At 28.9% G+C, this 27103-nt stretch overlaps 4 protein-coding genes and 5 pseudogenes across 9 annotated transcripts; 5 read left to right on the forward strand and 4 right to left on the reverse strand.

Moving 5' to 3' along the window:
• The first annotated feature begins 3316 nt into the window (after positions 1-3316).
• Bm18275 lies at positions 3317-3640 on the forward strand (annotated as a pseudogene). Its single transcript has one exon. A coding segment is annotated over exon 1 (324 nt).
• A 509-nt stretch (positions 3641-4149) lies between these two features.
• Positions 4150-5208, forward strand: Bm18276 (annotated as a pseudogene). Its single transcript has one exon. A coding segment is annotated over exon 1 (1059 nt).
• Bm10755 (uncharacterized protein) lies at positions 4159-4641 on the forward strand (the record flags this gene model as incomplete). The annotated part of the gene is made up of 1 exon (XM_001896626.1): positions 4159-4641. The coding sequence occupies one exon, from the start codon at positions 4159-4161 to the stop codon at positions 4639-4641; it is 483 nt and encodes a 160-aa protein (XP_001896661.1).
• A 1337-nt stretch (positions 5209-6545) lies between the features above and the next one.
• On the forward strand, positions 6546-6803 carry Bm18277 (annotated as a pseudogene). Its single transcript has one exon. A coding segment is annotated over exon 1 (258 nt).
• Bm10756 (Uncharacterized protein) lies at positions 6552-7170 on the forward strand (the record flags this gene model as incomplete). Its single annotated transcript, XM_043082783.1, has 2 exons — positions 6552-6884; positions 7123-7170. The coding sequence occupies 2 exons, from the start codon at positions 6552-6554 to the stop codon at positions 7168-7170; spliced, it is 381 nt and encodes a 126-aa protein (XP_042938717.1).
• A 1334-nt stretch (positions 7171-8504) lies between these two features.
• Bm18278 lies at positions 8505-9020 on the reverse strand (annotated as a pseudogene). Its single transcript has one exon. A coding segment is annotated over exon 1 (516 nt).
• Positions 9021-9141: 121 nt separating this feature from the next.
• Bm18279 lies at positions 9142-9327 on the reverse strand (annotated as a pseudogene). Its single transcript has one exon. A coding segment is annotated over exon 1 (186 nt).
• A 2675-nt stretch (positions 9328-12002) lies between these two features.
• Bm13534 (E239.9-1, putative) lies at positions 12003-14049 on the reverse strand (the record flags this gene model as incomplete). Its single annotated transcript, XM_001896624.2, has 2 exons — positions 12003-13330; positions 13941-14049. The coding sequence occupies 2 exons, from the start codon at positions 14047-14049 to the stop codon at positions 12003-12005; spliced, it is 1437 nt and encodes a 478-aa protein (XP_001896659.2).
• Positions 14050-16671: 2622 nt separating this feature from the next.
• On the reverse strand, positions 16672-18390 carry Bm17101 (Uncharacterized protein; the record flags this gene model as incomplete). Its single annotated transcript, XM_001896619.2, has 4 exons — positions 16672-17274; positions 17396-17573; positions 18017-18242; positions 18366-18390. The coding sequence occupies 4 exons, from the start codon at positions 18388-18390 to the stop codon at positions 16672-16674; spliced, it is 1032 nt and encodes a 343-aa protein (XP_001896654.2).
• Positions 18391-27103: the final 8713 nt, after the last annotated feature.

The following is a 27103-nucleotide window of genomic DNA, read 5'->3' on the forward strand; positions in this document are numbered from 1 at the left end:
GTAATTTAAAAATAGCAATGCCGAATATAATTTAATTCGAGATTCGGTTTAAAATTCCTTTCTGCATTAAGTTTAGCGGAGCAGAAAATCGAGGGATCAAAAAGCCTATACATATCTTGTAATTTATTAATTTTTTTTTTGCGCCGACTTCACTAAGAAACACAACACACACACACACACACACACACACACACACACACACACACACACACACACACACACACACACACACACACACACACACATATACACGAACCACTGACGATAAAGGCAAGAAACAGCAAATTGGTAGACGAAATCACTGAGCCAACCGAAAGCTGAACTGTCAGTGAGGGGAAAAACAAGCATGTCAATCAGGTATGCCGGAAATGACTGGCCCGTCCATACAGCAATTGCGGGTGCGAATGGGGTTCTTCCGTGTACGTTGGGCAGAGGGATTAACCGTGCATTTGGTGATTTCAACTAAAACTGAAGAAATTACACAAATCATTTTCTGAAGAAATTACACAAATCATTTTCTGTCCATACCTTCTGCTTAACGTAATTAAGTAACTGAAGTACTGAAGTCTCGTGACGTGAAGAAGTCGGAAGTAGTGAAAGTCATGAGTATAGCGGTGATATAAATGAAGCGAATCCGGACGGATCCTCTGCATTAAGCAACATTGGTAGATTCTTTCACAAATCTTAGTCTACGAAGTCAAGCCTTATATTTGTACACAAATACAAGAACTTTCCTCTCGTAATTTGTGACGTTACCTTGACTGCTCCATGCATCATGAGTTGGATGACGAGGCATTTGGCTTTCCTTCAAATAATTTCAGTTGAATTTTTTTTTATTTCAACAAGAAACTATAACAAATTGTTTACACAATTATTTGTTACAATCAACATAATATTAGATCAGAATAGTACCATCACATATGTCTCAATTTAGCAATGATAAGCGATTCAATACCATATGTGTTCATTTAGAAAATGAATTAAATTTATTTTATTTATCAAATTATTTTTATTTTCGTTTTTTTCTCTAATTCTAAGTTAAAATTCTGCTCAAAAAAGGCATTAAAATTTTAAAAATCTGACTTGAAAATTCTAACAAAACAATGATAAATATAATCATTTTAAAACTTATCATAAATTATACCAAAAATTAATCTTAAATTCAAGATAACATTTCATAATTTTGTTAAATATAATTACTACTTTTGCTTAAAAATTGGAAATTCTTAATTTTTAAGAAAGTTATAGTGATTCCCGCCGTTTAATCGGGCTTGGTAAATTTCTTCGTTTTATATTCAAGGTACTGAGCCGAAATCAGAGACAGTAAAGCCTGTGCGAACCTCGAAATAAGTTATGAAAAATATGTATGAAAATAAAATATGTTGCAAATGTTTTTCATTTAAATAATTCACATGAAATGTGTGTAAATGAGTGTCACGTTGTTTAATGTAATGTATCATTTATCTTACCTTCTTCTTCTTTCCAATTATTCTGCTTCTCTTCTCTTTAGTGGTTAAAATATCGGAAACCAGTGCATATGCAAACTGTTTCCGATCTGATGACCAGTCGTGTTGCAATCGTTAATTTAATCAGATTTTCCTTTATAAATAAAATATAAGGAATAGAGTGGGCATCACTTCGACTTCCACAATTACTTCTTGTTCTATTATACTCGCTAATGAAAATTATCTGGAAGTACTTCAGCACTGCACACCACGTTCAGGTAAATCTCTCTGGATCAACGGATAACACCTCTCCAAAGAAGAGAATCAGTTTAAACTCTCAAAACAAGAATAAAAATTATAAGAAAGCCTGTGCGAGTTATCTGTCTCCTTTATTTTAATTAGATAATCAATTCCCTTAGTCCTAAGTTGATTATTTAGGTCGTCCGAAATATCAGTAAATTTTCTCTTTGTAAATGAAGCCAATATAATACTCAATTGTAACTATCCGCACAGTAGTTCGAACACTATCGGATTTTCATAATTGAATGGAAAATTTGTTAGTGTTGTATTGCATGGATCAAACTGTACTTCACATCAAAACCCGATTGGTATTCAGAGGAACTATCCTCATCCTTTTCCTAAAATCGCAGATCTAATTTAATCATTTAAAATCATACAAAGTGTGCTCTTACATAAAAACAATTTCAGAATAAATTTCCGTGCATTCAATATTTTGAAAGTTCGAAGAAGCAAATATGGCATGTAACTAGCTCAATAAATTCATTTCCAATTCATGTTTACCTCAAAAGAAGAAAGAAAGAAAGAAGAAATCCTTAACTGACAATATGTCCAATAAATTGTCTGAAATCATCCATGTAACTTCTTTGGTAATTTCAACATCACACTTGATGAAAATACGTCGAAATGCTAATAAGTTGCAAAATGATAATTAATTAACATTATTTATTCAGCTTGAATTCATTTCAACTCCAGAAATCAAAAATCTAGAAGATAATATATCCATCAGACATGATATGACCTTTTTTCGTATAACTAATATCTTTTTTAACAGATTGTTAGGTTACGCTAAAGCTAAATATAATAGTTAACATTTTCCACACAGATTCTTATAACTTCATCACAATTACAGCATTCAACAAGACTAAAATAGTTTTAATTGAATAATTGAAATCTTCTAAAAACGAGGAATTTGAATTTCTTTTTGTATTGCTTCTTTCCTCTCACTAGAAGAAAAAACAGTTACTTTAAAAGTTCCTTCAAAAAAATATATTTTTTTTTTCTGAAATGTCTTGTTCATTTCGCAATTTCCTTAAAAAACCACACAACTAAAGCAATCTATGTATCACTATAACTGTTATCAGTATAGCTATCATTGTGACCGTTATCATTATCATTATACTTGACTATAATGTCATTTATCATCGTTATGTTATTGCTGTTGTCTTTGCTGTAAATAACAAATCAAATCTAATGTGTCAATTTCTTTCCAATATTAGCTTTTGTTCAAACTAAGAAAAATGCTAAATATTTGCGCTGAATAATCATTAAGTTCATTCAACAACTAATAAATGAATTCTGCATGACATAATGCATGTTGTAACTCAGTTGAATTCTCAAATGAATTCTCAAATGCTATCCGATGATGAGAAATGTGCACGAATATTATTCAGAACAATAATTTGTTACTCATTTCGAACTTATTTTTACTTCGAAAATGACTTATACTTAATAATTAATACTTAATAATAAATACTTAGTAATATGTCCATTAAAAATAACTTCAATTTTATGCTTACATAATGCTAAAAAAAATACAAAGTGACGTTCATTAAACTATTGATAGTGATTGATTTATTAAAAAAATAAAAACTCTGGCTCATGTTGTAGTGCAACCAGTAGTGGTCTAATTTTCGTCTTCATCCATTTTAAACCACTTGATGTATTCAGCCTTCACCTCACAAATTTTTCTGCATGTTACCAATACTTAATTAGCGTAAATTTCTTGTCGTACAATGTTTGTATTATGAAATCAATACTTGGATACAATTCTGGTATTCAACATCGGAGAAAGAAGTGGTGGATATTTTGCAGTAGTGTCTGTAGATCTAATCCAGACATTTATATACCGAATTATTGCTGCCACAAGGAAAGTTTTTATTGATGCATCAGAATCCAAATGATGTGAGTAATGTTGCCAGTAGTACATCACTATCTATGCTGTCAACTATTGGCCTTGATTGTGATACTTAAGGAAATATTAAATGGATTAGAGGAGTTATACATATACAGCAAAGAAGAAATTAAAGCTCAGTTTCCAGTGCCCAAGGAGAGCCAAACTGAGAAATTATCAGATGTATTAAACAAAAAAAAACCTGATGATGGAAAAGATGCAAAGAAAAAGAAAAAACAAACTGAAGAACAACTAAAAGCACCGGACAAAAGCGCAGTAGTCGAGAAGGTTCTGGTGGAACAACAAGCACTTCTAGTCTAAGGAGGATGAGAAAAAGAATTAGAAGGAGAGGATATGATTATCATGTGGTAACTAATTAAAAAGATGTTTTAAATAAAGTTTTATAAATTTATTTCTATATTTGGGAAAAGTTTAGATATTGCAATTACGCTTAAGCAAATTTTGGTTTAGGTTACTACTTCTTGCAGCTTATGTGCTGATAACAGGTTCTGAAAGCATGATATGCCTTTTCCAAGATATATATCTGCAGACTATTTTGGTCCTAAACCTATTACAATTGGTGTTCATTTTCCAATCGGTCATAATGCGTCTTTTCCAGGTGATGGAGAGATTATTGATCCTGATACTGGCGAAACTAATTATGTTTTTCAGCATAACCAAGTGGTGAAATGGAAAGATACTGGTCTAGAAGCCAATGGAGATGATTTAATAGTGCAAGCTAATGGTGTATGGACATTTTGGAGTAATAACAACAAAAGAGAATCTCAACATAGTTACACTTTGCAAAGTTTGGAGCAGCTAAAACATGCAACCAGATTTGAAGGTGGACAAGGTGATAATAGTTTGTCTAACTTTCACTTGATTTATAATGATTATAAACCTAGTACACCACAGAACATTTCAAATAATCTTAACGCAAGTTGCACTGTGAGTTGTAACTGCATTAATAAAGATGGTACAGTGTCACGTGGGGCTCTACGTTGATCTACCAAAGGTTATGGCGCTTATCTTCTATTAAAATCAGGTGGCAATCCTAATGCAAGTCTGAAATTAATACGTAATCCTTCATTTCCCACTGTACATTTGAGTTACAACTCTACGGCAGAAGACGGAAGTGGACTGTTTACTCTAGAAAGAAATAGCACTAAATTAAAGGACCAAAATTGTGATACAGTGAAATTAAAAAAAAAAGAGATGGAAAATATACGTAAAAATATTAGACAGATATTACTTAGAGATAATGTAGGTGGCTACACTCCTCTGAATTTTTGAGTGGAGTGCAGAAGCCAAATTACCTTTGGATTTTTTTGATTATGATTATAACTGTTTAAAATGTGCATTATTGATTAACGAAAATTGTGAAAAGCATTTTGACAGTAAAGATGCTGCAGCTGCACAAGCTGTGTCACGAGCTTTGACAATTCTCTTCTTTCTTTGCTTGCTTTATTCACAGTAATCTCATCACTTTTTTATCTTTTTGGTATGATACGAGAAAGTAAGCATAATATGCTCCTCATCAGAATAATTAAAATCACTCTAGTAAAGTACTTGTATCGTATCTCCGGGAAGCTTCAAGTTTCTTCTATGATCATTTTTTTATTTCATTCGTTAAGTTAAAACCCTTGAACAACTGCTAAGTATAATTACTAATTTTGCTCCTAACACGAACACCGGAAGTGTTATATTTATGGAAGATATATTTAACAGATTTTTTGCTTACTCAGTTTGGAAAAAGTTTGCGGCATCCTTGCATTACCAAATGCGGCAAGCATTCTTATAGTACCACCAATTTTTCACAGAGATCGTCTTACATTTCCTTTGTTCTGTTGTATGCCTACATAATATTTCTTTCGGGTTTTTTTTTTTTCTTTTTTTTTTCACTGTTTTTAATCGCTATTTTATTTTCACCGCTAAAAAGCTTGAAAATTGGGTAAAATGTTGTATTAGTTTCTGTTTGCAATCAATTATAATATTTACCTTATTGTCATTGCTATAATGAATATCTTTTATAGACAGTTACGTTTCACTTTATGCTAAAATAAGTGGTTTGAAGTGAGATTTTTGTAACATCGATAAGCAGTACTTTGCTTGGGCAAACTACTGGGTTAAATTTCAGTGCCCTACTCTGCTGGAGAGGGTTGCCCGCTGGACAAAAACATAGAGAGGTAGAAGTAAGCAGAGATATCCCTCTCCCACCCGATCATACTAAAAATGTACATCAATTCATTCTCCTTCTTTCAACACAGTCAATCTCTGACTAAAGATAATCCAGCAGACCGTTATACAGCACGAAATGACACTATAATTGATGATAGTTACAGTGCAAAAGACCTGACTGATATTCTACTGTTGATTGACAATAGAGATAGATGGTGGTAGTGAGATAACATTAAGAAAGGTGCAGAAATTGTGAGGAAATAATAGGCGACACAGTGTGGCAGAAAGGTTGTAGAATACTGGAGATCCTTGATTCCAACAGTGAATACTGTCAGATTGCGAAAGCTATCAAGAAAGTAGCGACTACCAAAGGGTGCAAGACATACAGAGAGGTTAGGTTATTCAATCAATGCAGAAGAGATGTTTATATATTCTTAATGCTCTCATACCAAGGGTAGAGGGGAGGTATTGGGACATGTCATTGATAAGAGAGCATTTGGGGTGGTAGAAGGACAGAGCAGTAGAAGGTGACGTGGGCACATGTGTTGATTGTGTAGGGAAGCATGGCTGTAACCATGATGTACTTTATAGGATAAAGGGATCAGAGAGAGAGGTGTAAGGATAGAGGTGGTGGTACACTAGGTTTAAATAAGTTAGGAATCTATCGAATGAGTTAATGGAAAGAGATATATCGAATGAACTAACTAAAGATAGAAATTGAGTGGGTAGGGATAACGATGAAAGGTAATAAAAAAAATTTCAAGGTTTTCGATTATAAACTGCAACAAGATGATTATGGTGGTAACATAAAGTTAAATGACCATGATGACATTTTAAATGCGCGCAGTGCAAGAGTGAACTTGGATAACACTAAGCAAAATGATAGTAATATTTCAAAGCTAGATAAAGGTCTTAGTGAGAAACTCGTAAATGATAGAGGATTGTTGTCTGAGTTTGATCGGAAAGATGAAGAAATTGTGCAGGAAGAGAGATGTCTAATAATTAAGCTGCTTGATGTTTTAAACAATCTTGATGATCTTGTAAACATTGAAAGCAAAGATCTATTAGAGGTTAGTTTACTGCTGTCATACCTTAGCTTCATCGAGAGAAATGAGACCAGAATTTTAATTTAGCAGAATTTAAAAGTCTATTTATCGAAAAAAGGGCATCTGGTGGGAGATATAGCGATGAAGAATGTAAAAGCTTTCCCAATAACTCAAACAAAATTAATACTGTGATTAAGTTGGAGTTAGAAAGAGAATCGAAGGATTAACCGATGATGGAAAGAATGACCGTGATGACTTGCAGGTTGAGATTGCTCATGCAATTGATATAGTTGATCAGTCAAAAAAGTGATTGATTGATCTTGTCTTGTGTTTGACGTAAACAATTCTCGTGGTGTCTTCTCATTAATCTGCTGACATTATATATTATTGCGCAAGAAAAACCGCCAAAGGCAAGCATTTAGCTGCACAGCCAATCTATGAGCATTGTCCAAAAAGCAGTATTTAACATATTTGCAATTTGAATATATTTCGTTTATTCTATTTGTGCAAGTGTTTCTTTTTCATTCAAGTTAACCCTTGGCCTAAATGTGTCTGGTATAACATTTTCCGGTAATTTGCTATTCTTCCTTTTTTTGGCCATGCTTTAGTTGATATTCCATCATATAAGACTCAATTTTGGAAGATCAACTTTTGGTGGATATGTGATTGGTTTATCACATAATGTATTCTTTGAATATAAGCCGAGCTTTTCCTCAGCACTCAGCATTTTCTACCTTCAAAGTCTTATTCTCTGCCTTTAGACCTTATCCCCTCTTTTCAATCTTTCTAATTTTGCTTGTAACTTTTCTATTTTCCACTTCAGTTCTAAAAGATTTACCATATTACTTCACTTTCGCTCTATCGTTATCTTTTATACTACCCATCTCGTCTATCTTATTATGCTACTCCGCTGAATGAATACTTTTAATTTCAGCATTTTCTTCCTTCATGAAAATAGCTGACACACGACTACAAATGACACATTGACACACTCTAAAAGGGAAGAATGTAATTCTAGTCTCTTTTTTTGTTACTTCAGTGCTTCCTTCTCCTGTCATACCAGTACCATTTTCTTGTCATGCTAGTGTTTTCGTTTGTTCCTAAATTGATTCAGCTATAAATACTAAGAAATTTACCAAATAGAAAAAAAGGTAAATGAAAACCCCGTAGTTGGCTAGTTATCTATATGTATCCCAAATATTGGCGTTTTCTATTCTAAACGCTATGATTCGGCTATTTTTATGCAACTAACCTAATGTTAAGAAACTTATCTAAGCAGGAAAAAAAAGCAAAAAAAAAAAAAAAAAAAAAAAAAAAAACTTTAGGATAGCTAGTATTCAAATACTCCTTATCAATTTGAACTCAGATTTATAAAGACATAAGGTGCACATAGTACAAAAAATCAAATACGATACACCCAGTACCCTAAATTTTTTATCATTAACCTGCGCAAATTATAAAGATAAATAAATAAATAAACAGATAAATAAATAGCTTTAATACTATGATAAGATGACTACTAAAGCCTGTCAAGCAAATTTTTGCATTTCTATGAGCTTAGATGATATTGAAAATAAGATTACTTTAAATATTCCCTGCGCCCTAGTTTGATTATAGGCAGTTTTTCAATTCTTTAGGAAGCTCTGCTTCGCTGTAATTTTTAATGCTGAGCTCAAGTAAAGATATAGTAGAAAAAGGTAATTTTGTTTCACTATTTCACTTTATTGGGGAAGCTTCAGCAACAATTTTACCCCCCATATCTTGTGCATATTTCACAGCTTGAAGTGAAGATTTGTCCGTGTTTATCACATCTTCAGCTAGTAATATTTTCTCTCTCACCTTATTTAATCTCAAATCACAATCACGGCGCAGTTCAAACTTACCATTAACACGCTCACGTAACACTGTTTTCATTCCAAGTTGCCTGCCAATTTTATAGCCGACAATTATTCCAGCAATTGCAGAAGAGAGTATTAATTAAATCTGTGGAGTTTTAGCTCTTTTTTTTTTATTTGCTAGTAGCTCACACACTTTCATTGCTCTCCTTGGATTCTCAAAAATCTTAGCGCATTGTGTGTACATATCACTGTGCAGCCCTGATGGCAGTACAAAATGCCCATGCAAAATCGCCTCGAGTTCTTTTATTCTAGCATCATTTTTGGATTTCACCCTTACATTCTTTATTAATCATTTGGATTACACAAACATCAGACCAGACATTTATTGCAGTTTCAATATCGATGATCGTGTAAATAAGCAAAATTAGTCGTCCCATAATGTCGACTCCATTTAGTGCTTGAATTGATGATATGCCCTTACAGCACCACATAAATAACGGTAAAATCAGAAACGCCTTCACGAAATTTGCAGACATTATGCAAGCAAAATACAACAAAAGATTATAAAATTCGCTGCCATCTTTAAATTCATGCAAGAAACACGTGACAAAAGACCATACAGCAGGTGGAGTAACTTGATAACCACTGAGCAATTATAAGTAGCGTGTTAAACAGTGCAGAAAATACCTAGTGTAATTTATATTGTTTTCTATCCATTTTATTAATTTTTTTACAGTTGAAAATGATCATTCAAATAATATTGTGAAAAAAAATTTTCACAACATTTGAATAAAAATGTTACCCTAAGCAAAATGACGAATAATTTCAAAATATTTGTGTTTTTTTTTTTAATGATAATTAAACTTCAATTCATATTTTATTTCAAACTCGTTGTCAAAAGTTAAAAATGGCGCATGAACCTAACACGGAAATTAATAAGCAATTTTATTAATGCAGTAGAAATATGTGGTACTTGACTGATTTGTAGATTGTTAAAGGTTTATAGAATTGAAATATATTCATCCTATTAATCTTCTTACAGTTAAAATTGATCATCTAAAAAATATTGTGAAAAAAAAATTTTACTGCAAAAGAAGGATCACCATTGGTCAAATATATTACCGTAAGCAAAATGCCGATTAATTCCAAAATATTTGTATTTTTTAATGAAAATTTGATTTTAATTCATATTTTATCTCGAATTCATTGTCAAATAGTTAAAAATGACGCATAAATTTAACATTGGAAGATTGAAAGCTGAAATAATAAAACAGACTTTAATAAATTTCAAATTTAAATATTGATGTTTATGAAAATCCCACAATTTGCAAGAACTTTTGTATATTAGACTAGGAAACAAATTCTAGTATTATCAAATTTCATTTTAATTAGGTGTTAAATCTATTCAAAATATCAATTAATTAAAAAATAATATTTTGAACTTAATTGACTGTTTTTTATGCATTGCATGGGTACTGGTCACATATATTGTGGTCATTTGACCAGCATAAATAATAAAACAAACTTTAAAAATTAAGTTATAATCAATATTTGATTAGCAAACTTAATTAAATTTTTAATTTGTGACGGTTTTAATTCATTCTTACAATTAAAATGAATTTTTTTTTCAAATTTAAATTTCAAATTTTATGAAAAAGTTCTACTATTATCAAATTTTATTTTAATTAAATGTTAAAACTATTAAAAATTATTTACTCATTAAAAAAAGTTAGAATTTTGAACATAATTGATTAATTCACATGTATTGCATAGGTACTGGTTATTTACGGTTGGTGATTTGACGGCATAAATAATAAAACAACTTTAATATTTAAATTTTGAGCAATATTTCAGTTGTTAATATTTATAAAATTTTAATAATTAATAAAATTTTGAATTTTACGATCAAAAGTATTTTTTATATCAAATTTAAAAAGTGATTTCAGTGAAAAAACTACAATTTGTAAGAGTTTTTGTATATTAGACTAGATAAAAAGTCCTACTGTTATCAAATTTTATTTTAATTAAATTTAAAACTTTTAAGGAATAGTAATTCATAAAAAAAAAATTGAATATTATAACGCTTAGTGCGGAACTGATCACATACATTGTGGTCATTTGATCAGCATAAATAATAAAATAAACTTTAATAATTAAGTTCTGAATGATATTTCAGAAACAAAATTAATCAAATTTTTGATTTGTCAACGTTTTATTCCATTCTTACAATTAAAATTAATTTTTATTTCAAATTTAAATATGAAATTTTATAAAAATCGTATAATTTTTAAAATTTCTTGTACATTAAACTATGAAATAAATCCCGGCATTACCAAATTTCACTTTAATTAAATGTTAAAATATTAAAAAATATTAATTCATTAAAAAAATAAACATTTTGAACTTATTGATTAATTTTTATGCACTGCATAGGTACTGGTCATTTATGGTTGTTCATTTGATCAGCATAAATAATAAAATAAACTTTGATAATTAAGTTCTGAATGATATTTCAGTAGCAAAATTAATTAAATTTTTAATGAATTAAGGTACCATTAAAGTACCAGGCAGTCCTAAGAATAAATATTGGAAATAAGTCAACATATTTCCAATTGTCATTTAATTTACGTCACCAAAATTAAAACTGAAACTTTTACAATATGCAAATAATTCATTCAATATTTCACTTACCATTCAATATACTATATTTTATTAAACAAAGCAGGCAGGATTATTTAATATTGCACAATTGATTAAATATTTCACCAAACTATGACATTTAATCCCAGCTATTCATCGATTTCCTTTATGCAAACGTTACTCCATTTTTTCAACCAAATTTTTGAAAATTGTCCCATCTTTTCAAACAACAAACATCGCTTATGTTGAAATTCTTTCTGATGCTTTTTGACATATTTTATCTTTCTGATAAAATATGTCAAAAAGCAATGGTGAAAGCTTAGGTCGTTCAGGTATTCTTTCATTAAATTCTTCGTCATTTGAAAGGAATTCTCTTATGTTCATCGATGCTTCACCAAAAATTTCTTTCATATTTATATAAGGCCTCTTCTGTTCCACTAGCTGGTATAATAACATTGTCTACGTATAAATTCTTCCTTATCTCCCATGCTAATTCGCTACCATGGTTTTCTAGGTGGTAATTTAATGTTGCTGCTAATAGGAAAGAGGAAGATATTACTCCAAAAGGAACTCTCTTAAAACGATAACATTTTATATTTTCATCAGTTAGTTCTTTGTCAATATCATCTAACCAAAGAAAACGCGTACAATTTCTTTCCTTATTTTATAGTTCTAGTTGTAAAAGTGCCTTTTCGATATCAGTCGTTATTACTATTCTCATCATCCAAAAACGTAATATTACTCCAACTAAATCCGGTAACATTACTGGACCTCGATATAATACTTCATTTAAGCTTTTAAAACCTTTGTGATGTGCTGAAGCATCGTATACTATTCTCAATTTAGTTGTTGATTTACTAGGAGTTAATACTTCATGATGTGGTAAGTAATGAATAATGCCTACCTCATCCTTTGGAGGTACTTCTTCAATTATACCTGAATGTAGTTGATCCATAAGTATTTGATGATATGAATGGAGATTTGAATTATGTTGTAGGCGGTTGATCAAATTCTTCAATCGTCCCAGGCATAATCCATAATTATTGCTTAATTTTTGTTTGGAGTCCTTCCATGGCCAACAAACCTGATATCTTTTACCCTGTTTGATGATGGTCCGTTTGAAATGCTTTAAAGCTTGATCATCATCATCATCTTGAGGTGATTCTTGAATACCAATCGTTTCTAATTTCCAAAATTTTTCTAGCTCCGAGTTAATATTGGCATTTGTAGAATATACTACTTCTTTAGGATATAATTCGCATTTAGTTGTATGCGAGCAGTGGGACATGATTTCGGTTCTTTCATACCAAATAGGAGCTATTCTCATAATTTGAGTTTCTGTTTCGGTTAACTTTAATTGACGTGATAATTTTTTGGAAATGAAGGAGAGTTGTGATCCAATATCAAATAATGCAAGAGCATTTTGTTGTAGTTGAGGTTGTGATGAATTAAAAACCTTTATCTCCTTACATAAAAGTAAAGTTTCCTTTGTCTGTTTGGATCGAGTTGTTAATGTCGAGTTGTAGAGAGAAGTTGAACAATCCTTTCGTTTCGAAGGTCCAATTCTTTCTTGCTCTTCATTTCTTTGAGACATTGTATTGTTTAAAGAAAGTGAATTCCTTTTATTACACAGAGCACTATTATGTAAGCTTTTGCAATAAAAACATTGTCTTTTGACATTACAATTCTGTCCTTTGTGACTGTCTCGAAGACAAATAGTACATTTCTTTAATACTTTGAGACGATTAAGTCGAGCATTGAGAGTCGTGTAGTTCACGCAATCGCTGTCCCAATGATCTTGATTGCAGAATACACATGGTCGTTTTTTCGTTGTTGTAGTTTTCGAAGTATTTTGATTATCTTTTATTGTCGACAGTGCTGAAGTTCCTCCGGGGTTGTATCGTTGTTTTTGCTCCGGTTTGATAGTTGTAGATTTAATATTGATTTGAGTAAGTGAATGTTGACAGATTTTATTCTGCTCATTCACATTAACTAAACTTGTTAAAAAGTTTCTTAGTTTGAGAATTGACCAAGGCATGTCTTTCTTTTTATGTTTATATATTTTATTTAATATCTATAATGGCAACTTGCTGTCGATCAAAATTTCGATATTTGAGTGTTCGAGGCTTTCTCCTAAAGCTTCTAACTGAGTAGTATTCGTTCTATATTTTCATTGTTCCAATCCATTCTCTTTCATTTCGTTTAATTGATTGGAGTTCGTTGTATAGTAATGTTGTTACTATTGAGTGATCGCATATTTTTCATTGGGCAGTTTTCTGATGACTTCATAATTCTCTGGAGCTATATCATATCCAGATATTGCTTGTAGAGCTTTTCCTTTGAGACATGAGTATAAGTAATTCAATTTTTGTATTTCTGGAACCACTTGTGTGTGGACTTCTGCGTTAAAACTGCTCCAAAATTGTCGCCATTGTCTAGGGTCTCCATCGAAAGTAGGGAGCGATAAATGAGGAAGATTTACATTAATATTTGAAGAAGGAGTAAATTTGATCTCTTCCTTTGCTTGTTGGTTTGTCAACTCCTTTGAGAGTCGCGTTAAGTTTTGGTCGGCTTCATCCTTGTGCATTGTTAGTGTTATTACCGCTCATATTTGGTTCTGGAGATTTGAGTTCCAGTTCATTTATTTCTTTAAGAAGATTGACTAACCTTTCCTTTGCCGGTTGAAGGCTCGCAGTAATATGACTTGACATGTTCCCGGCTCGTGGCAACAATAAATTTTGTCGTGAAAGGTTGTCTGGTTGATATTGAATAGTTGCAATACAGTAGGAAGATTAATAAACCTTTATTTTTCTAGAACGTAATGTTAACAAACCGAGCAATAAAAAAAGAAGAAATTTATAAAAGAAAACTGGAGGAATTGAAATTGGTTAACCGAGTAGTAGTCGACCTTAAAGACAATAAATAATGTCATTTTTTAGGATTTAATTTTATATGAGTGGTAATTGGGCGTGTCTAAGATAAAAATGTGAAGAATTTGAAATGTTCATGAGAATTGAGAATTTATGATATGAGATTACATGTGTAATAAACCAAAAAAATTAGATTTAAGGAGAGATAATTTAAGATACTGTAAGATTGTTTTACAATGTCTGAAGAGTCGGAAGTGTCTAAAAAAAACTGAGAAATTACAATGTGATAACTGAATGTATCTATGATGAAAATCACATGTGAAAAATCTTAAGAAATTAGATTTATGTAGAGATAATTTATGATATTATGGGATTATTTTTAGATAGGAGTTTACGCGAAATTATAATTTGCGACAATACTTATTCTGGTATCTCAAATAGCTTTGATTACAACAACATTGAACCATTATTTAGCTCAGAATTTCTGTCCGATCCTTCGCAGTTCATTGATTTCGCTCAAGTGAGTGAAACTGAGGATATAAGCAGTAAAGAATCAAAATCTGAGACTGATATGTTCACAATCCTCATCCTGGCTTTATCTCACCTAGTTATAATGATTTCATTGTCCACACTAATTTGGAGTCATCACTTGACTCAGATTTGGATTCATACAGGAATGTGTGGCGAGATGCCAATGGAGAATTAAAAACGAATGATGATAAAGCACGATATCCTTCCATTAGAGGTGAGACTTTTGCTCCAAATATGTGAAAAGATAAGTGAATAGCTTCTTGTGATCTAAGTTATTTAGATGCTCAAAACTTCTTCGTCACTTAATGTCAACACCGATGACATTATCACATATATGCACTTACCTGGTTCACAACAAAATGCGGTTCCGATCTATTTTCACCAACTTACTCTTTCCTCAGACGACACATCCGGTCAGCATGGAAATACTAAAGAGAGCAACATCGATAACAAATATTTCTTGGATAACTTGAATAACCACGACTGCAGGGGAAATACCAATGAAGGATCAGAAACAGGTAGACTTTTCGTTCTATCTTTTATAGTTCTTTACTTTTATCAACAACATGACATTAATAACATAAGCAATGAAAAATCGAAAAATCTTACCACAATGGAAAATTCACAATTATTTGCGTGAAATCTTACCATTAGAAGTAACAATTCTGTAATCTAATTTAAATCAAAACTATTTAGTTGCTGAAAATGAAACTTCCTATTTACTTAATTTCAACGCTAGCAACGTTATCGCATACATTCATTATTCTGGTTTACAAAATTCGGATGACAGATCCGGTCAACATGAAAATTCTGAAAAGAGCAACATTGACAACAAAGTAGCGAAATTAATAAAATTTTTAATTGGTCACGGCCCCAATTCATATTTTACAATTAAAATTAATTTTTTAAAAAAATTTAAACTTTGCATTTTTTGAAAATAATACAATTCGTAAGATTTTTATATGTTAAACTAGAAAATAAGTTCTAAAATTTAACATAATTATTATGTTAAACTAGGAAATAAGTTCTAATAATGTTAAATTTTATTTCCATTCAATGCTGGTACTATTAAAAAATATCATTTCATTAAAAAAAATTATATATTTTCAAATTATTGATTAATTTGCATGCATTTTTTGGGGGATGGCCATGTTCGTTTTGGTCACTTCACTGTAATAATAATGAAAAAAAGTTTAAAAAAAACTTGAATACTAAAGATTTTAACACTATTTCAGTAGCGAAATTAAGAAAATTTTTAATTGGTCACGGCCTCAATTCATATTTTACAATTAAAATTATTTTTTTTAAAAAAATTTGAATTTGAAATTTTTAAAAATCTTAGAATTTGTAATAGTTTTTGTGCATTAAACAAGGAAATTATCAATTTTTGTTTTAATTAAGTGCCAAAACAACTAAAAATAGCAATATTTTGAACTTAATTCATTATGTTATATGCATTGCAGCAGAGCGGGACATATATGGTGTGGTCATTTTATAGTTTAAATATTAAAATACGCTTTTGTAATTAAATTTTGCGCAAAAATTCATCAGCGAAATTAATAAAACTTTCAACTAATCATGGTTTTAATTTAATTTAAGAATTAAAATTAAATTTTATTTCAAATTTAAATTTTGAAATTTTTAAAAATCTTAAATTTTGTAATAGTATTTGTATATTAGACAAAGGAATTGGTTCTAGATCATCAAATTTAACTTTAACTAAGTTCCAAAACTACTAAAAATGGCAATTAATTTAAAGAAAAATAGATATTTAAAACATGTTGATTATTTCATATGCATTGCACCGGAGCTGGTCATATATGTTGTTGTCGTGGAAGGTTTTGATTGTTTAATTTAATAATGTTGGGGGAGGTGTTTGGTCGCAGGGAGATTGTCTTGGATGTAAATGTAAATGCGTGAGGTCTTATTATCCTATCCCTTATTGAGTTTCCTTATTTTTACTAATTTCCAGGTACCACGAGGAGCGTTTGATTCGTTTACTGTTACAATTTCTTCTTTAATAGGGGCTCTAATCTCTGCGTCTTTCGGAGATTTATGTTCTACTTGTGTACGTTCTCTCGAACTGGTTGAGTATTCCTCCTTCCATATTTTCCAGAAAGTATCCAGAGTTTCCATTGTTCTTGCCCAATGTTTGATAAGTTTCTGTTGAGTATTTAACTTATAAGGAGTATAATCATCTCGATCATCGGTATTACTAGTAGGTATCATTAGACATACGTCTGGTATAATAAAATCAGTAGGTCTTAGGATTATGGAATCGTCGAAGTTTACGTAGGTTAATGGGCGAGTATTAATTATGCTTTCAACTTCCACTATTAGTGTTATAAACTCCTTTTCTTTTAGCAATTTTCTACCTATAACCTTTCTTAATGTTCCCTTTGTTAGACCGATTATCCGTTCGTAAACTCCTCCGCTCCAAGGCGGCTTCGGAATTATATTTCTCCATTTTATTCCATGTTTAACCAGGAATTCGGTTATTTGTGTTTCTTGTTCCATTAGGGTTTGAAAAAATAACTGAAATTGATTGACATTATCACTTAGAATTATTTCTGGATATCCGCGCAACAAAAACAAATCTTCTGAAAGCATTTAAACTTTTTGCAGATAAACTGTATGCTAATTCTAAATGCACTACTCTAGTTGCAAGACATGTAAATAAAGCAATCCATCTTTTTGCAACTCCTGTTTCTATTTTGACGGAAATAGGGCCTAAATAATCCAAGCCAACTCGTGAAAACGTTCGTGATCGTCTTACCCGAAATGCTGGGTAATTAGGCATAGTCGGCAGTTTAAACGGCTTTGCTTTCCATCTTCTGCATCCCATGCATTTATTTAAAACTCTTTTAACTCCTGTTCTTCCTTTGGGTATCCAAAATCTTTTTCTCAAACTTGAAATCGTATGAGCTATTCCAGCATGAAGCAGTTCATCGTGTTGCCGTTGTATAAAGATTTCAGTTATACGATTATGTCTAGGACAATATATGGGATGTAACCTTGTTCGTCTAATTCTGAGTTTTCTAAACGACTTCTAGATTTCCATGACTCCTTCTTCATAGTATAAATTCCATTTAATTATTTCTTCTTCCGTTATTCCTTCTGATTGGCTTGTCTGATTAATACATCTATAGCTAGTTCATAATCGTTATCATTGAGTCGACCTTTTGCTGAAGAAGTTTTTAACAAAGGAATTTTTCCTTTGGATATTAAATTTATAAATTTCAGAGTCAATGCAGTAGTTCTTATCAGTCTCGACCACTTGCTAAATCGATTTGCGTCGATTAATTTGAAGGTTTTATCAATAGTAAAATGTGCTACAATCTTTTGGCCTTCTTCTTCACTTTCGTCTTCGCTGTGAATTTCGTTGAGATTATATTCCCAGACTGGCCATGTTGATTCTTCCTCTGTTAACCAATCTGGTCCTTTCCACCATGATTCAAAATATGCAAGACGAAGTCGAGAAAGTCCTCTGGTGGCCACATCAGCTGGATTAAATTAACTTGGAATATAGCGAAATGAGAATTTTTTTTTGTCTTATTTCTTCAACTCGATTTTGGACGAATTCTGGTAGTAAGCGAGAATGATTTTTTATCCAGTGTAATGCGCACTTGGAATCTGACCATAAGGTGACATCAATATTCTCTAATTCATTTCTTTAATAACAAATTGGACAGCATTTACTCCTATTAGCATGGCTAATAATTCTAATCTTGGAATAGTCACATCCTTAATGAGAGCAATTCTTGACTTGGCGAAAACTAAAGAAGCTTTCCTGTCCTGAATGAAGTACACTGCAGCTGCGTATGCAGCTGAAGAAGCATCTGCAAAAACATGAATTGCTATGGGTAGTGATGTGTCTATTACGACGCGTTGTATATCTTTCACGTATATTGGCCATGCACATGTAAGGGATTCTCAGTTCTTTTGATCCTCCTTACGTATTAACTGGTCCCAGCTTACTTTCTCTTTCCAAAGATTTTGAAGAAATAATTTTATCGGCATTGTACATGGAGTTAGGAATCCTAAGAGATCATATTGAGAGGCTAGGAACTGTAATGCTGTTCTTTTTGTTGGTACTTGATCCTTCCAAGGTTTTAGGGTTATTTAAATTATGTCTTCATATGGGTTCCAATTCATACCAAGAATCTTTTTAAACTTATTTGTCTCTGCTCGATCTTGTTCGGGAATCTTAGAATTGAATTCTTTGTTGTTTGATAAGAATTCTCTAACATTCATTGAGGCATCGTTAAAGATGTTTTTCATTTCTTGATATTTGTGTAGAGCTTCATCGATACACGTGGCTAATACTATAATGTTGTCGACATCTCTAATCTCGTTAACGAGTTCATTGTCGTAATTCTCCAAATGATAGTTAAGTGTAGCCGATAATAAAAATGGTGAAGATATTACTCCAAATGGGATTCGTTTAAATCGATAATATTCAATATTATCTTCTGTTACTTGTACCCTTATATCCGTTAACCAATAAGACCTATTGATTTTATTATACCAGACGTATATCTAATAATACCTACTAGAAATACCGATGATCGAGATGATTATACTCCTTATAAGTTAAATACTCAACAGAAACTTATCAAATATTGGCAAGAACAATGGAAACTCTGGATACTTTCTGGAAAATATGGAAGGAGGAATACTTAACCAGTTTGAGAGAACGTACACAAGTAGAACATAAATCTCCGAAAGACGCAGAGATTAGAGTCCCTATTGAAGAAGTCAAACGCTCCTCGTGGTACCTGGAAATTAGTAAAAATAAGGAACTCAATAAGGGATAGGATAATAAGATAAGAAGTGCTCTAATAGAGTTACCACGAGTGAGATTAATGAATCGACCTATTAAAATGTTATATCCATTGGAAATTCAACAGAAAAAAACAAATCAACAATATCGAAAGATACAATAAATGGAACTGATAAACAAGAGGAACCCATAGCTAAACGAACTAGAAGTGCTACAAAACAAAAACAAACTTCAACAGAAAACGAAGAATGACACTCAAATCCTTAAATCCGAAATCTCCAAATTAAATTCCCCATCGGGAGTGTCGCGGATTTTAACATCGCGAAGCACTAAATAAATGTAAACAATGTTTAATATAGCAATCCATTAATGTCTTTTACAATTCATCGAAATGGTTTAATTGAATTTTGATCTTATATCAATTCATATACTATGAGCATCTATCATGTATTGTCTATTGCAACTCATAGCCTTGTTAAAAGATTTAGTATATGTGTGTAATTTTATTCCAATTTCGATTGTTCTCTATCAACGTTTTGTCCTATTACTTTGCCAATAAAGAACATGATTATATTTCTGTTACCTCAAGCATTTACATTTACATCCAAGACAATCTCCCTGCGATCAAACACCTCTCCCGATATTATTAAATTAAACAATCAAAACCTTCCACGACATCCAGATTATCAAATTAAATTTTAATTAAGTGCCAAAACTGCTAAAAATAGCAATATTTTGAAGTTAATTCATTATGCTGTATGCATTGCAGCAGAGCGGGACAAATATGGTGTGGTCATTTCATAGTTTAAATATTGAAATACGCTTTTGTAATAAAGTATCATCAGCAAAATTAATAAAACTTTCAATTAATCATGGTTTTAATTCAGTAATTTAAAATTTAAATTTTGAATTTTTTAAAAATTTCAAAATTTGTAATAGTTTTCTCACATTTAACAAGAAAATAGGTTCTAAATTATCATTTTTTAATTTAATTTAGTGCCAAAACTGCAAAAAATAGCAATATTTTGAAGCTAATTCATTATGTTACATGCATTGCAGCAGAGCGGGACAAATATGGTGTGTTCATTTCGTAGTTTAAATATGAAAATACGCTTTTTTAATTAAGTTTTACGCAAAAATTCGTCAGCAAAATTAATAAAACTTTCAATTAATCATGGTTTTAATTCAGTAATTTAAAATTTAAATTTTGAATTTTTTAAAAATTTTAAAACTTGTAATAGTTTTCTTACATTTAACAAGGAAATTGATTCTAAATTATCATATTTTATTTTAATTAAGAAAAAATAGCAATATTTTGAAGTTAATTCATTATGTTATATGCATTGCAGCAGAGCGGGACGAGTATGGTGTGATCATTTTATAGTTTAAATATTAAAATACGCTTTTTTAATTAAGTTTTACGCAAAAATTCGTCAGGAAAATTAATAAAACTTTCAATTAATCATGGTTTTAATTCAATTTAAGGTTCAAAATTAAATTTAATTTCAAATTTAAATTTTGAATTTTTTAAAAATTTTAAAATTTGTGACAGTTTTCTTACATTTGACAGGAAAATTGGTTCTAATTATCATTTTTTATTTTAATTTAGTGCCAAAACTGCAAAAAATAGCAATATTTTGAAGTTAATTCATTATGTTGTATGCATTGCAGCAGAGCGGGACAAATATGGTGTGGTCATTTTATAGTTTAATTTTAAAGGATGTTAAAACTATTAAAAATAATCATTTAATAAAAAAAAATTGATTATTATATACGCATAGTGCTTGAACATTGTAGTCATTTGGCATCTTAAATATTAAAATAATGCTTAGGCTTAGGCTTAGGGTATACTTAGGCTTAGGCTTAAGCTTTATTTCAAATCTAAACATTGATTTTGGTGAAAATTTTATAACTTGCAAGAGTTTTTGTATATTAAACGGGAAAATAATTTCTAGTTTTATCAATTATGATTTTAATTAAATGTTAAAACTATTAAAAAATGTCAATTCATTTAAAAAAATTAGTTATTTTGAACTCAATTGATTAATTCGATGCATTGCATACGTACCGGTCGCTTACAGTGTGGTCAATTGACAACATAAATAAGAAAATAAACTTTAATAACTAAGTTTTTTTTTAATATTACAGAAGTGAAATCAATTAAATTTAAATTAAAAATTAAAATTTTGTAATTAAGTTTTGCTCAAAAATTCAACAGCAAAATTAATAAAACTTTCAATTAATAATGGTTTTTTTTTTTTTATAATGGTTTTTTTTTAATTAATAATGGTCTTACAATTAAAATTAATCATTATTTGAACATCAAATTTTATGAAAATTCAATAATTCATTAGAGTTTTGTATATTAAACGTAAAATAAATACCAGTAATGTCAAAATTTATTTTAATTAAATGTTAAAACTGTTAAAAAAAACTACATTCTTTAAAAAAAGTTAGATATTTTGAGCTTAATTGATTAATTTATATGCATTGCAGCAGAGCGGGACAAATATAGTGAGGTCATTTCATAGTTTAAATATTAAAATACGCTTTTTTAATTAAGTTTTACGCAAAAATTCGTCAGCAAAATTAATAAAACTTTCAATTAATCATGGTTTTAATTCAATTTAAGGTTCAAAATTAAATTTAATTTCAAATTTAAATGTTGAATTTTTTAAAATTTTTAAAATTTGTAATAGTTTTCTTACATTTAACAAGAAAATTGGTTCTAAATTATCATTTTTTATTTTAATTTAGTGCCAAAACTGCAAAAAATAGCAATATTTTGAAGTTAATTCATTATTTTATATGCAATGCAGCAGAGCGGGACAAATATGGTGTGTTCATTTCGTAGTTTAAATATTAAAATACGCTTTTTTAATTAAGTTTTACGCAAAAATTCGTCAGCAAAATTAATAAAACTTTCAATTAATCATGGTTTTAATTCAATTTAAGGTTCAAAATTAAATTTAATTTCAAATTTAAATGTTGAATTTTTTAAAATTTGTAATAGTTTTCTTACATTTAACAAGAAACAGGAAAATTGGTTCTAATTATCATTTTTATTTTAATTTAGTGCCAAAACTGCAAAAAATAGCAATATTTTGAAGTTAATTCATTATTTATATGCAATGCAGCAGAGCGGGACAAATATGGACAAATATAGTGTATAGTTTAAATATTAAAATACGCTTTTTTAATTAAGTTTTACGCAAAAATTCGTCAGCAAAATTAATAAAACTTTCAATTAATCATGGTTTTAATTCAATTTAAGGTTCAAAATTAAATTTAATTTCAAATTTAAATTTTGAATTTTTTAAAAATTATATAATTTGTGACAAAATTTTAAAATTTGTGACAGTTTTCTTACATTTAACAGGAAAATTGGTTCTGATTATCATTTTTAATTTTAATTTAGTGCCAAAACAGCAAAAAATAGCAATATTTTGAAGCTAATTCATTATTTTATATGGATTGCAGCAGAGCGGGACAAATATAGTGTGGTCATTTCATAGTTTAAATATTAAAATACGCTTTTTTAAATATGTTTTACGCAAAAATTCGTCAGCAAAATTAATTAAACCTTCATTTAATCATGGTTTCAATTCAATTTAAGGTTCAAAATTAAATTTAATTTCAAATTTAAATTTTGAATTTTTTAAAAATTCTAAAATTTGTAATAGTTTTCTTACATTTAACAAGAAAATTGGTTCTAATTATCATTTTTAATTTTAATTTAGTGCAAAACTGCAAAAAATAGCAATATTTTGAAGTCAATTCATTATGTTATATGCATTGCAGCAGAGCGGGACAAATATGGTGTGGCATTTTATAGTTTAAATATTAAAATACGCTTTTTTAATTAAGTTTTACGCAAAAATTCGTCAGCAAAATTAATAAAACTTTCAATTAATCATGGTTTTAATTCAATTTAAGGTTCAAAATTAAATTTAATTTCAAATTTAAATTTTGAATTTTTTAAAAAATTTTAAAATTTGTGACAAAAATTTTAAAATTTGTGACAGTTTTCTTACATTTGACAGGAAAATTGGTTCTAATTATCATTTTTAATTTCAATTTAGTGCCAAAACTGCAAAAAATAGCAATATTTTGAAGTTAATTCATTATGTTGTATGCATTGCAGCAGAGCGGGACAAATATGGTGTGGTCATTTTATAGTTTAATTTTAAAGGATGTTAAAACTATTAAAAATAATCATTTAATAAAAAAAATTGATTATTATACGCACAATTGATTATTATATACGCATAGTGCTTGAACATTGTAGTCATTTGGCATCTTAAATATTAAAATAATGCTTAGGCTTAGGCTTAGGGTATACTTAGGCTTAGGCTTAAGCTTTATTTCAAATCTAAACATTGATTTTGGTGAAAATTTTATAACTTGCAAGAGTTTTTGTATATTAAACGGGAAAATAATTTCTAGTTTTATCAATTATGATTTTAATTAAATGTTAAAACTATTAAAAAATGTCAATTCATTTAAAAAAATTAGTTATTTTGAACTCAATTGATTAATTCGATGCATTGCATACGTACCGGTCGCTTACAGTGTGGTCAATTGACAACATAAATAAGAAAATAAACTTTAATAACTAAGTTTTTTTTTAATATTACAGAAGTGAAATCAATTAAATTTAAATTAAAAATTAAAATTTTGTAATTAAGTTTTGCTCAAAAATTCAACAGCAAAATTAATAAAACTTTCAATTAATAATGGTTTTTTTTTTTTATAATGGTTTTTTTTAATTAATAATGGTCTTACAATTAAAATTAATCATTATTTGAACATCAAATTTTATGAAAATTCAATAATTCATTAGAGTTTTGTATATTAAACGTAAAATAAATACCAGTAATGTCAAAATTTATTTTAATTAAATGTTAAAACTGTTAAAAAAAACTACATTCTTTAAAAAAAGTTAGATATTTTGAGCTTAATTGATTAATTTATATGCATTGCAGCAGAGCGGGACAAATATAGTGAGGTCATTTCATAGTTTAAATATTAAAATACGCTTTTTTAATTAAGTTTTACGCAAAAATTCGTCAGCAAAAATTAATAAAACTTTCAATTAATCATGGTTTTAATTCAATTTAAGGTTCAAAATTAAATTTAATTTCAAATTTAAATGTTGAATTTTATAAAATTTTAAAATTTGTAATAGTTTTCTTAGATTTAACATGAAAATTGGTTCTAAATTATCATTTTTTATTTTAATTTAGTGCCAAAACTGCAAAAAATAGCAATATTTTGAAGCTAATTCATTATGTTATATGCATTGCAGCAGAGCGGGACAAATATAGTGTGGTCATTTCATAGTTTAAATATTAAAATACGCTTTTTTAATTAAGTTTTACGCAAAAATTCGTCAGCAAAATTAATAAAACTTTCAATTAATCATGGTTTTAATTCAATTTAAGGTTCAAAATTAAATTTAATTTCAAATTTAAATTTTGAATTTTTTAAAAATTTTAAAATTTGTAACAGTTTTCTTACATTTAACAAGAAAATTGGTTCTAAATTATCATTTTTATTTTAATTTAGTGCCAAAACTGCAAAAAATAGCAATATTTTGAAGTTAATTCATTATTTTATATGCAATGCAGCAGAGCGGGACAAATATGGTGTGTTCATTTCATAGTTTAAATATTAAAATACGCTTTTTTAATTAAGTTTTACGCAAAAATTCGTCAGGAAAATTAATAAAACTTTCAATTAATCATGGTTTTAATTCAATTTAAGGTTCAAAATTAAATTTAATTTCAAATTTAAATTTTGAATTTTTAAAAATTTTAAAATATGTAATAGTTTTCTTACATTTAACAAGAAAATTGGTTCTAAATTATCATTTTTTATTTTAATTTAGTGCCAAAACTGCAAAAAATAGCAATATTTTGAAGCTAATTCATTATGTTGTATGCATTGCAGCAGAGCGGGACAAATATAGTGTGGTCATTTCATAGTTTAAATATTAAAATACGCTTTTTTAATTAAGTTTTACGCAAAAATTCGTCAGCAAAATTAATAAAACTTTCAATTAATCATGGTTTAATTCAATTTAAGGTTCAAAATTAAATTTAATTTCATATTTAAATTTTGAATTTTTAAAAATTTTAAAATTTGTAATAGTTTTCTTAGATTTAACAAGAAAATTGGTTCTAAATTATCATTTTTTATTTTAATTTAGTGCCAAAACTGCAAAAAATAGCAATATTTTGAAGCTAATTCATTATGTTATATGCATTGCAGCAGAGCGGGACAAATATGGTGTGTTCATTTCGTAGTTTAAATATTAAAATACGCTTTTTTAATTAAGTTTTACGCAAAAATTCGTCAGCAAAATTAATAAAACTTTCAATTAATCATGGTTTTAATTCAATTTAAGGTTCAAAATTAAATTTAATTTCAAATTTAAATTTTGAATTTTTAAAAATTTTAAAATTTGTGACAGTTTTCTTACATTTAACAAGAAAATTGGTTCTAAATTATCATTTTTAATTTTAATTAGTGCAAAACTGCAAAAAATAGCAATATTTGAAGCTAATTCATTATGTTATATGCATTGCAGCAGAGCAGGACAAATATGGTGTGGTCATTTCATAGTATAAATATTAAAATACGCTTTTTTAATTAAGTTTTACGCAAAAAATTCGTCAGCAAAATTAATAAAACTTTCAATTAATCATGGTTTTAATTCAATTTAAGGTTCAAAATTAAATTTAATTTCAAATTTAAATTTGAATTTTTTAAAAAATTTAAAATTTGTAATAGTTTTCTTACATTTAACAGAAAATTGGTTCTAATTATCATTTTTTATTTTAATTTAGTGCCAAAACTGCAAAAAATAGCAATATTTTGAAGTTAATTCATTATGTTATATGCATTGCAGCAGAGCGGACAAATATGGTGTGGTCATTTTATAGTTTAATTTTAAAATACGCTTTTTTAATTAAGTTTTACGCAAAAAATTCGTTCAGCAAAATTAATAAAACTTTCAATTAATCATGGTTTTTAATTCATTTATGGTTCAAAATTAAATTAATTTCATATTAAATTTTGAATTTTTTAAAATTTTAAAAATATGTAGTAGTTTTCTTAGATTTAACAAGAAAATTGGTTCTAATTTATCATTTTTTATTTTAATTTAGTGCCAAAACTGCAAAAAATAGCAATATTTTGAAGCTAATTCATTATGTTGTATGGATTGCAGCAGAGCGGGACAAATATAGTGTGGTCATTTCATAGTTTAAATATTAAAATACGCTTTTTTAATATGTTTTACGCAAAATTCGTCAAGCAAAATTAATAAAACTTTTCATTTAATCATGGTTTAATTCAATTTATGGTTCAAAATTAAATTTAATTTCATATTTAAAATTTTGAATTTTTAAAAATTTTAAAATATGTAATAGTTTTCTTAGATTTAACAAGAAAATTGGTTCTAAATTATCATTTTTTATTTTAAAATTTAGTGGGCAAAACTGCAAAAAATAGCAATATTTTGAAGTTAATTCATTATGTTATAATGCATTGCAGCAGAGCGGGACAAAATATGGT

Source organism: Brugia malayi, assembly GCF_000002995.4.
Source record: "Brugia malayi strain FR3 genome assembly, contig: Bm_008, whole genome shotgun sequence".
Lineage (NCBI taxonomy): Eukaryota > Metazoa > Nematoda > Chromadorea > Rhabditida > Onchocercidae > Brugia > Brugia malayi.